Below are 12,535 nucleotides of genomic sequence, written 5' to 3'. Positions count from 1 at the left end.
GCAATAAAGAGTTGGAGAAGTAATTGGGGGTGTAGAGGGGGGGAGGGGCATGCAGTCGTGTAAGTTTGACATTGTTATTGCTTAACTCGCTGAGAACCCAAGAGACCAGGAGAGTCTCATTTGCAAGAGTGAAACTGGGTCGTGGCATTAGTCTGCCAGTAGGGTCGTGATAATTATTGCTCAAAATAGAGGAGGGTTTTGGGTTAGATCGCGTAAATATAAATGTGTTGTTAAACCCGCCACCACCCAACAGAGCCAATTGGTAAGGTTTGTCACCTAAACAAAACGTGCCAATTCGTTGCTTGTTCAGCACACCGGTGTGTTGGAGAGTAAAACCCACAATATGAAAAATATATATTTGCGCCATCGAGCCCAAAAACCTCTTATGTATAATCTTGGGCACGAAATCCTTCGTGTTTAAGTGATTATTGCTGCTGTGTATCATCCCAATTGAGTAATCCGTGGGGGGGGGGTCGCACTTGGCATATTTGGACCCCCGACATCGGCGCGCAGTGCGAGTGACTCAAGCTGATCGCTAAAGTTCACCGTGAAGCAGACGGCGCACGCATTATTAAGACTGGCATAAGAGTCGACCTCTGAGGTTAGTGGGCAGGGAAAAGCCCAGAAGCCAGGTGTAAGGGGTGACGCGAAGAGAGAGGACTTTGAAGATTGGGTGTGGCCTGTCCAAACATCTGAAGGATCTAGCGGAGGGAAGGAAGTGGTGACAAGGTGTGGTGACATAGACAAGCGTGGCTACGATGACGGCTAGATCCTGACACTTCAGTGCACGTGTGCACACGTACAGCCCTTTCTTAAAAAATCTTCTTTTGGATAAGGGGCGTCTGAAAGCCATGCTAGTTCTACGAGATGTTCACAATACTTAACCGTGCCGATTAGTGCGTGCTAATAAAGGTGGGTAACATAGACGTAGGAGCATAGAAGTACCGTAAAACAATACATTTGTCCACACTGCCCCTCGCTGACCACCACTTAGCAGAGCTCCGCAGCTGCCTACGACAGCCTCGCATGCATGGTGGTCACCCGTCCGAAGCACTGTACAGGCTCGGGACCTGCTTATCTTCCGAGATCTGACGAAGATCGGGAGCTCCCCTCCAGGTGACCCTCAGCGCCCTCGGCCGTGTGTCCACCGTGACACGGCCGTCGCCGAGACAACGAAGCGTCGGTGGCGTGTGCGTCCGTACGCGTGCACGTTGAACTTATTTGGCACCGTACGTAGCCAGCCGTGCTAATCGGAGGTGCGGGAATCTCCCCCGCCCGCCCCCCCTCCTCCGCATGCGCGCAGTGCACGTGACGCTCAAGTCCGTCTTCAACTCGGTGGCCATCGAGAAGGAGAAGCTGCGGCAGGTGGCGTGCGAGCACGAGGCGGCGGGCGCCGGCCACGCCGCCCACGTGCTGGCGCTCAAGAAGGCACTCGCGCAGGTGAGCACTCGCCCAGGGGTGAGGGAGGGCACGGTGGGCAGAGTGATGTCCGGCACAAATGTGCCACACAGGGCAGAGCCGGGAGTTGGATCTTTTCGTGCCAGGGGCAAGGTACCATCTTGCCCACCCCCCCACATCCCCCCCTTCCCCATACTTGCTACCCCACCAAAGGTTTGAGCCACTGCTTGATATGTTTCCAATAATTCGGCCTCGCACTCAGGTGCCACCCCCCCACCCCCCCATTAGGAATGGTGCCCCGGCGCGCTGCGCCAGTGAGATATGTTCAGTCGTCCCAATGCAGAAGCCTCCTGGAATACTGTCACTTGATGAACGAAGTATCCTGTGTTTGTTTATTCTTTAGCTTCAGTTTATTTGGGTTGTTGCATGGACGGTCCCGTTTCGCCAGTTAGTTGCACGGCTTTTGTACAAGGCAGTAACAACAACAAAAGACATAATAGCCAGCCGCCTCTGCTAATATTCAGCAAGCATTATTATTCGTATCCAGACGGGTAGAAAAAAGATTGCGAATAAGCCTCACCTTTCAGATCAGATTGTAAGTCTCAAAGTGCAGTTTAATCCTGGAGAGTTACGGTAAAAATATGTTGGCCATGTGCGTTAATGATTTTAGGCCATACACGTTTTTTAAGAAGAGTTGTTTTTAAATCGTCCTCTATTCTTCATTTGTGCCAAATGGCCACGCAACATAACTCCATTCACAACTCTCACAGTGGATTCGGGTATACAAGTTCGTGTCAAACAATGACCCTTGGAAGTTGGTGTTAAAGAACTACTTTTGATGTCAGTAGGACTTTAATCTACGCTGGGTGGAACAGATGTTGTTCCACACAAATAGGGTATGTTGCATGATAATGAAGCCAAAGTAGTTGACAATCACAGATAGAGTGTGATGAATTATATTTTGAAAAAAGATACATTTCATTGGATAAAGGGATGTTTTATTTATTTTGTGGCCGAAACCTGGAATTAAAACCCCAGGTTCTCAGTATTTCACAGTCCCCCGAGTCTCCCAGCCATCTCAACTGGGGTAAAATAAAATCTGTACAACTCTTGTCCAGCAACATCAGCACGGAATGTCCATTATACATTTTTGAATGTCATTTATGTGAAGAAAAAAAAATCTAAGCTTATAAATAAGCAAAATAAACAATTAGTTCTTTGTCACTAAAGCTACTCATGAGGGGGAAAAACAAACTGGTTTATTTGGCAGAAAATATGAATGAGAAATTGTGTTAACGATATGCTGTGTGAGATTACATATTTACTTAAGGGCGGTGAGTTATTAATCACGTGTGTGGGCTATTTGGCTATTACGTGAGAGTGCCTGTAACGTTGCTCAATAAGCTTCCATATCCAGGTAAGTAACCTGAGAACTGAGATTCAAACCAAAAACACCTGGAGCAGCCTCATCCCTGAGTGGCATGGACACAATGACTCTCGACTCCACCGTAGGCCTGCGTGTAGATCTATTATTCTACGTGTATGTACAAGTAGTCCCCCATTTTCAATCCACTGCTGGATTAACTCAACGCCATGCGGATTGCATTAGGATATTTGACCATACTTCACAACTCTTGTCAGTGTGGGTTGGTGAGGGCGGGGAGGGGAGGGAGCATAGGCGTGGTAGCGTAGTACAGTACACGGATTGATGCTGCTGTTTTACTCTCCGTTGCCCACAATGTTGCCCTGTATCGGCACCACATCAGTTGTTTGGGTGCTCGGCACCTGTCCAAGTGCTATCCATGCTTGCTCCTGCTGAGCTTCTGAGATCTGATGAGATCTCGTGCATCCCAGGTGATTTGGTCGTAAGGTGAGGGAGAGGGGGGGTGGGTAGCCGTGCATCGGTTTTCCTTTTAAAACTGATTCCCCTGCTCATGACAATGGCATTGAATCGTGTGTGCGAGGTATGATGAATTTCGATTCGTGCTTGTGTCATTATGTGACTGGTTCACGTGACCTCTGCAGCCACAATTCATAGACTCGCATTCAGGACCAATACACATGTATGCTTATTGTAGTTCAATATTTAAATATGAATATCATTAATTTCTAAGCAGTTGCACTTTAATAGCTGAACATTGCGTTGGCTCATCGTCATCATCAGCCACGATGAAATCCACTGCTGCCGGATCAAGGCCCTCCCCAATCCACCATCACCTCTCACAATCCAGCGGTGTAATCATCCACCCAGCACTTGCTGCACACGAAGAGCTGTTCTCATCGCTCCTCGGCGGACGTCCTGTTCCGTTCCTACTTGCCTGTCACTCCGTCGTGATTCTTGACCGTCGGCCATCGTCCCTTGCAGCGATCGTCACGTCCTGCCATAGGTCCACTCGCTTTTCCAAAACAGCTTGAACGATGTCATTGCCCTGCACGCGTTGTCTCATCCATGTGCTGCTCTTTCTGTCATCCCGAGTACGTTGGCCCGTTTGTCTATTATCACGAGCTGTAGTACAGTGGGGGCGTTGTTTCTGCCAGGCAGGTGATTTTATACTCCAAGGTCGCGGCCACGGAGGGAGCAGGTCATGCCTCTGCCCTGATGATTGATGCCCGTGCCTTTCTTCGGCAGCTGTCCTTGTAAGCCAGGACCATCTCCACGCCCCCTCATAGTGCTGCCCTGCAGCGACTAAACGCATGGAAGCGGTCACATTATGCTTGTTGCGCACGTGCAGAGTAATGTATGTTTGTTGAACCTCTTTCGCACTGTACGAAGCCAACCGTGCTAATCGGAGTGCGGGGAAGGACAACAAACTAAATATTGAGATGATGAAACTGCTGAAACTCAGTGCAATAAAATTTAAGGGTAAGCTTGCTGAGCGGCCTTTGTCAAAACCCGATGCGCTCCCAAAAATGACTCGCGCGTATTTTATAGAGCACAGCAAATTTACGGATTCCTTCAGCACAGCGGTGCCTTTTTGGATGATACGGATTTTCTGGCTGCGTCAAGGCAGGAAGGAGTTGTCCGTTTCAGTGCCCACCCCCCCCCCATCCCCGCTATGGACAGCGCAACCTCGCGTTGCATTGAGCAGCGACGCTGGAAGAGAAACCGCACGACTGCCCCGAGAAGCCCCTTCTGAGCGGAGAATTTTCCCGACAGTCCTCGCCGTTTCTACGAGTAGCTCACACCCGTCGTCGGCACGGTGACACGGCCCAGCGGGTAGACGCGCTCGCCGCTCGTTGCAGATGCTCATGGTTCGAACCCGGCAGGCCGCCCCCCCCCCCCCGGTTATGAAGTAAATCATGAAATCCGCGCCATCCGCTTCGCAGCGGACGTTGAAGTTTTCCCCCGGACGTTATTCTAAAGGAGTAGGCCGTCGTGTGCTGGTGTCACGGTCCGAATTTGGCAAACTTGAAAAGATGCCGAACGAGTTATTCACCTGTTACAGCATCGTCGTCACCTCCCGACCGTGAACCCTGCTGCAGACTGTGTGCAACGCGAGAGCCTTCGTGGTGATATCCCTGCGCTGTGAGCACGGCGACAAATACCAAATGAACTCAAGTATTGTTATTTTATCACACAACCCAAAACAGTGAAGCGCAGTAGCGCGACTCCCAAACGTGCGCGAGGGAGTCCTCGTTTTCATTCGTGATCCTGAGCCATTTATAAAAAGTTGCACATTTCTGTGGCCTTGAGCGGTCACTCCACAGCCACAACCACTGTCGGCTTCCCACAAAGTGGAACTCATGTTATGACCGCGCACAGGGATGATGGACTGAGTAGGCCCTTGAACAGAATGTCACCTCGCCCCTCAACCCATCCCGTGCATTCCTTCCACCCATCCTCTTTCAATCCGTCAGCCCCGTGCACCATCAACCCATACGCCAATCAACCTGTCCACCTCACAACTTACAACCTTCTGGCTGTGAGTTGAGTGTGTGTGTAAATTGTTTGGTAAAAATAATCTTTCATTTTTATTTTACACAGCGGTGAAATATAGAGCCTCGAGTGGCTGCAAGGGTGCAATGAACCCCCATTGCATTGCAAACATGCGACGATAAAAACCACGCTTATTCCACACGCGATTCCGCGAGCTTAAAAATCGATTGCAATAATCGATGCATCGTTCCACACATGTAAATGAGTCGTCTGCCAGTGTGTCACTTGCTGGATGTTTATTATCTACATTGTGTAGTTGTTGGGTTATCCTGAGTTAAATAAAATGGCAATGTTTTTGTGTGTGTGTGTGTTGGGAGCAGTAGTGTAGCGGTTAGCGCACTGGGCTACGAACCCGGTGACCCGAGTTCAATTCCCACTCACGGCCAACACCAGTGACGATTATCTTAACCGGTCATGGACATCCCCTAGGTCGACTCAGCCTAAAATGAGTACCTGGTGCAGTGTGTAAACATCGCCACTAGGGACACAAAGGCAGCCGGGCGTGGTGCTGGCCACCCACCCCTTCGTGTGCCGTTCCGGCCTTCATAGGTGCTCGCTAACAGCACTTGCCCCAGCAGTCGCTTAAGCCTATCCAGGGATCTTTGTCTTTGTAGGCACGAATGACCGAGCTGAGATATTTTTCTTGTGGAAACCTTGCTTAATCGCTGATGGGAAGCCTGGAATGTAGATGCCGGCTCAGTGGTTGGTCTTTGTGTACATTCCACTGGGACATTTGGGGAGGTAGCAGTAAATTGTGTAAATTCAAAAGCAAATGTATTGCTTTGCCGAGCTGAGGAGCGCTTCTGTGAGCAGAATTGTCGCAAAACGAACAACGTAGGTACGTGTAACATGTTTTCCGCTTGTTGCAAGAAGTCCGCGGTTTGAATCCATTGGCTGCTCTGGTTAATACTGCGTATGTCCATAATAAACCCGCCACCACCTGACACGGCCGATCGGTAAGGTTTGTCACGTAAACAAAAACGTGCCATTTCAGCACACCGATTGTGTGTTGGAGAGTAAACCCACAGCATTTGCAATTCGAGTACTGTGACGTTTCGCCGGTGGTTACAACCAGCATCATCAGGCGATACCCAGAATTTACCGACACGTTAATTTTTCCAGGGACTCTCTCTGGAAATAGTCGTCAGATTCAGCGAGGCTTCCCTCGGTGAACAAGCGTGTTAATAAATAAGTATGGAAATACATTTTTAAGGCGACAGGAGCAGCGGTTGGCGTGAACTCAGCTATGCACTTGGTGATCTGAGTTCAATTGTTGGCCTTGGCCGACATTCACGGTGAGTGGCACCTGGACCGGGGCTTTAGCTTTTAACCCCCTCGACTAACCCGGCACAGACCGTCTTTGTTGAAGTATGGGTCAAATAAAGCCCCCACCCCCATGGTCCGCACGGCGTGTGGACGCCCTCGTCCAGCAATGCACTGGAATTTGACCTTCGCTCCGTAAGCGCCCCCCCCGACCTTCCCCCTTTCCTGCACAGGCCACGGCTCAGAATGGGGACCTTAGGAGCAGATTGAGTCGCATTCACGCGGATTCAAATCTCACGGAACCCCTTGTCAACATCATCCTCAGCCCAGACATGGTGAGAGCCAGAGCACATTGACGCCAGCTTGTCTATCGTTTCGTTTCTGTGCTTTTAAAAATAATAATTTTCTTGTGTTCTCACGAGTCGCTTGTGTTAATGTTACCATTGTTTCCATGTGTGTGTGTGTGTGTGTCCGCTCACCCTTCAAACCCATCCAACCTGTGCATGCTTTCCACTCACCCTTCTTCAACACTTCAACCCATTCTCCGATAAACTCGTCCACCTCACAACTCGTCCAACCGTTCAATCCACCTGCGTTTACATTCTGTCCATCCTTGAAACCACACTCTTCAACCGCTCCTCCCATTTTAACAAATCCGCTCCCTATCCGAACAACTTATCCGACCACTCCTTGATCACTTCAACTTATCACGCACCCAATCAACCTCACGTATCCTTCAACCCTCCCGCTCTTCACTGCTTCAACCCTCCTCCACCCTTCAACCCCCCCCGTAAACACCCAACCCTGGTTACACAGCCCTTCAAATGGGAACTCTGAACGCCTTGAAAATTCACCACGACAGCAGCAACACAGCCCCGTGTAACAGCTGTCGTACAAGGAATGTTAACGGGGGAAGAAACCCCTGCCCAATGACGTTACTTTGGGGACAAAATATTCGGCGCTCGTCGTGCGCATGCGACGACGGGGAGTGTAGAACGTGAACGATCGGCGTAAAATATAACGGTGTGAGTCACCCTGTGCTGTACAATGGTCCGCTGGTGGTCGTGCTGAAGTTACGAAAAGTTGGAAATATTAACGATGAATGGAACGTCTTCTTACAGTCGCATTGGGGAATTTAAATTCTGGGTCGTGACATTTCCTGAACGGTGTTAATTTTTTGGTTGTTCAGTTTGTCGCTCAGCAATTGACAATTGCAGCTCTGACATTTGAGGTGGCGCAGGGATTCACTCTCTGGACATCTCTCTTGGTTTTTTCATAATTAGTTTCGAAAGGAACCTTAATTGGAATTATTTTTTTTGCACGCTGTGATTTAATAAAGTACAATCTATATTTTGTCTCCTGTATTTTTTGCAATATGAATCACTGTTTGCCTTATGTTAATTGATAAATTATCTACTGTATTGTTATTTTTACTAATTACTTGCCATTAAGTATTGCATTTTCACACACCAAGCTCCATGAAATTACTTGAGCAAAGTTCCACTGGTGATTAAATATTTATGGAAGCAGAATTCCTGTGTCTTCCTGCGAAAGGGAGTGTGGATGGGGTCAGTGCCCAATGGGTTTCGTTGCCCTGAACCAAAACATGGACAGTCGACATCTCCATGGTGGCGAGATGTTAACTTCCTCACTGGGTACACAGGTGGTCGTGGTTTCGATCCTGACCCCAGACGCCTGTATATTTGGAGTTTGCGTGTTTCTCTCCCGCTGGTTGCGTGGATTTTTCACCGGGTCCTCCAGTTTTTCCCTTCACATTTAAAAATCTACATCACGTGTTTTTAGAGTAATTTTCTGCTATGATAATTTCCACATGATAAGCCACTTCGTTGAACTATCAATTGTGATGGCCAGGTCGCTTCTGAAAAAGAGCCGTATAGTTCAGTGGGCCTTACCTGCTAAAATATAAAAAGAGTGGCGTTCTATCGTAAATTAGCATTACTGGGAGCATTTTATGTACATTTTATGCATGAAAAATGGTCAACAACGACTTACATTTCTATAGTAACGTGACACGTGGCCCAGAGCACAGGATCACACAGGCAGAGAGAACGGGAGGCAGTCAAACCGTCCCGATGTCTCTTTAAGTCTCAGGCAAGACTAGTCTCAATAAAAAAAAACGATTGGGTCCATTCGCCTTCCGGACTTATGTTACCTCATGCCATCTTACATTACCCAATGTTAGCTTATGTTGTCCGGCATAGAAACAAACGGCGGTGAGAATATAGACAACGAAAATTTGATTTTAATTTTTTTTTATTGCGTGGCGAGACAAATAGGAGGCAGTTTATTTTTGTCACCAGCCGGAGCAATTTGTGTTGTGGGCTGGAGGCGGATGTCGTGCAACAGGCACTTCACCAGGCAGCGGTTGGGTTTTAACGACACAGGCGACTCTGCACTCCCTGCCGCTCTCTCCCGCACGTGCACGCACACAGACACACACGAAGATCCCCCCCCTATAGCTTTAACAGGCTGTTGGGGCAAGTGCTGTTAGCGAGTAGCACCTATGAAGATCGACTTTGCACACGAGGGGGTGGGTGGCCAACACCACACCCGGCCGCATTTGTCTCCCGAGTGGCGATGTTTACACATCACACTGCTACACTACCGCTGTAACACACCCAAAGACACAGATCACCCGTATAGCATTCCCAGACGCTTGGGGCAAGTGCTGTTAGCGAGCACCTATGAAGGCCGGCACAGCAATCGGGGGGTGGGTGGCCAGCACCACGCCCGGCCGCCTTTGCCTCCACAGTGCTGATATTTTACAAACCACACTCGGGAGGCTGAGTCGACCTAGGGGAGGCCCAGGACCGGTTCAGATAATCATCACTGGTGTTGGCCGTAAGCGGGAATCGAACTCGGGTCACCGGGTTGGTAGCGCAGCACGCTAACCACTACACTACCGCTCCCCACACGCGTGCTCACATGTGCACACAACAACAACAACAACCGCTATTCGCCACTAAGTGTCGATGTCACCATGGGGCTGGTGCCAGGCTATGTTCACGTTAAGGCCGCGTGAGGTGACAAACGCCCGCTGGCAGGAGGTGATGGGACAGACCGCGGTGCCATGGGTTGACTGAGAGGACTGGCAGATGCATCACACACACACAAACAACAACAACAACCGCCATTCGCCACTAAGTGGCGGTGACGTCACCACGACGCTTGTGCCAGGCCATGTGCACCTTGAGGCCACATGAAGTGTCGAACGCCCGCTGGCAGGAGGTCACGGGGCAGACCCAGGTGCCACGGGTCGACTGACTGAGATGACTGACTGAAGCACCACCTGTGTGCTTTAGCCACCCGGCGCTCCGCTCGTTGTTGTGAGCGTCGCTCCTCCGCCCTCCGTTGTTGTTGGAGGGCGACTGCCTCCAACTGCCCAGTAGCGTCCTTCATGAGCCTCCTCCACAGAGGCCGATCTTGACACCGCTGGTACCAGTCATCGGCAAGTCCACTCAGCTCCACATCCTCCTGTACCACATCACTCCATCTCTAATCCAGCCCGTGCCGCGCCCGTTTAGCCTCCTCGATCCGGCCAAACAAAAGCTGTTTCGACATGCGGTGGCTGGACATGCGGGCTACATGACCCAGCCCGATGGGACCGTGCCCAGATCTTTCAAGGATTTGTGAGCTCCTCACACAATCCAGCCTGGTTAAGCCCAGGATGGATCGTAGGCAGGCCAGCCGGGGGAATAACCGGCGAAGATGTTCCATTAGGGGGGTCCACGTTTCGCAAGCGTAGAGAAGGGAGGGAATGACCGTGGCCGAGAAGACCTGAAGCTTAGTGCGGAGCGACAGACCAGGTAGCTTCCACACAGCGTTACGCAACGGATGAAAAGATATTGCCGCTCGACTGATTCGGAGCGAGACCTCTGCTGTTAAACTGGAGCCGGTCATAAGCACACTGCCCAGGTATGGGAAACTCTCCACTCTCTCCACAACTGCCCCATCACCGATTGGGAGTTGTGGGGGTGGAGTGTCCGATGGTACAAAATACCCAGGTAGGTGCTTAGTTTTGGTGGGGCTGATGGTAAGGCCCCATCTCTTAGTAGCACGCTCCAGTCTCAGCAGCAGCGTCTCAAACTCCTCCTCTGAATGAGCAGCTATTACCAAATCATCGGCATACATAACGTGGTTGAGCAATAGGGAGCCATCCCTTGACCGCACCCGGGCATCGATCAGCCTCCCATTATATCTGTACCATATGGAGATTCCCCCGGTACAGCTATTGAAGGCTTCACGAACTACGTGGTCAAGATAGATGTTAAACAATGTGGGAGCCAGAGGACATCCCTGTCGCACCCCAAGGTGTACAGGAAATGGCTCTGACTCCCAGCCACGTAGTTTTACCCAGGCCCGCTCACCAGCATGAAAGTCCTTAATGATCGTGAGCAGAGGGTCAGGTACTCCAAAAGCACGAAGAACAACCCAGAGCCCAGACCTACTGATGGTATCATAGGCCTTGACCAGGTCAATAAAGCAGAGATGTAGGTCTTGCTGGAATTCCCTATACCTCTACTGTAGCAGACGGACAGAAAATATGGCATCTGTGCAGGACCGCCTTTTCCTGAAACCGCATTGGGGCTCCGCAAGCCTCTCCTCAGCGTGCCTGGCAAGGCGATGTTGAATAATCCTTGCCAGGACCTTTCCCGTCACACTGAGGAGTGAGATGCCCCTGTAGTTACAGTCCGTGTGGTCCCCCTTCTTAAAGAGGGGGACCACCAGGGCATCCTTCCAATCCTGTGGAACCCGTCCAGTGGTCCAGACTGTTGTTATGATGTCATATAGGGCAGTCTGTGCACAAACGCCACCCTTCCTCAGCATTTCGCTTGGGAGATCATCTCTGCCTGCTGCCATTCCTGGTCTCAGACTCCGGATCGCCTTCAGTACTTCCTCAACAGATGGCACCTCAGCCAGCCACTCACAGGGGGTGACTTCTTCCACTATTTGAGGCACCGCAGCCTCAGCAGGGTCATCCTGGAATGGGCAGCGCATCTTACAGATGACAAGTCGATGGTCAGAGGGCAGATCAGCTCCACGGTAGGTCCTGGTGTCAAGGACATGGGCTCGCATCCGCTGGTCCGTCACTATGTAGTCCAGCAGATGTTCTTGCTTGGACCCGGCATGCATCCATGATGTTGTGTGGATGCCCCAATGCCGGAACAGCGTATTGGTAATTACAAGCCCATGGGCTGCACAAAAATGTAGCAGCCTCCTCCCGTTGTTATTGAGCTGATCTGGCCCATGCCCTCCAATCACTCCAGACCAGATGCCAGCATCATGACCCACTCGGGCATTGAAGTCACCCAACAAGATGACTATCCCGAGGGGCCACTTTAGCCAGCACCTGTGACAGGAGGTCACAAGCACACACCACCTCAAGCACATCCCGCTTGAATGTGGTCTCGCTTGCCCTTCCCACACAGTGTCCCCTGTCTTCCAAATCCTCTACTGTTTTGAGGCCCGCTTCCACTTGGCCCACTAGTAAACCTACACAGTGTGTACCAGCCTCGTGTACCGACCCACTCTCTTTCCTCCTTCAATGCCGTTGACACGTCACAGGAGGTCGGTATCCCTCCTATAATGATCCACAAGAAGTGCATTCGTTTTAAATCATTATTTTGACTGGGATCTGCTGTTTGTTATTTATTTTTTGCTATTGATATAAATTCCACATTCTTATGGGAGAGGGATCAAATTGTCCTTTGATTTTCATTTGGAAAACGAGGCATATTACAGGCATTGCAGCGTGATTGTTGTGGAGGCCTTGTACTCACCGTGTGGACGTAAACTTGCTCACTGCTTCCCGTCATCATGCTGGTGCTCTCTTGGCCTCAGTCGTCACCGTAAGCCCGCTGCTGCCTGTCAGTCAGGTCACAATTGCTCAAATAGATTTTTACGGTGACCTCAAAC

General features: G+C 50.4%; 1 protein-coding gene across 1 annotated transcript in view; it reads left to right on the top strand.

Moving 5' to 3' along the window:
• The window catches only part of LOC116943868 (oxysterol-binding protein-related protein 6-like), a 205,864-nt gene that overhangs the window by 148,541 nt on the left and 44,788 nt on the right, over window positions 1–12,535 (top strand). The window contains exons 13-14 of the mRNA XM_032957146.2: window positions 1,304–1,440; window positions 6,832–6,933. Of these exons, the coding sequence (XP_032813037.1) occupies window positions 1,304–1,440; window positions 6,832–6,933 (239 nt within the window). The remainder of the gene's footprint in view (window positions 1–1,303; window positions 1,441–6,831; window positions 6,934–12,535) is intronic.

Source organism: Petromyzon marinus, chromosome 19, assembly GCF_048934315.1.
Source record: "Petromyzon marinus isolate PM22_M1 ecotype Great Lakes invasive population chromosome 19, UKy_Petmar_22M1.pri1.0, whole genome shotgun sequence".
NCBI lineage: Eukaryota > Metazoa > Chordata > Hyperoartia > Petromyzontiformes > Petromyzontidae > Petromyzon > Petromyzon marinus.
This window is presented reverse-complemented; position numbering and strand designations above follow the sequence as displayed.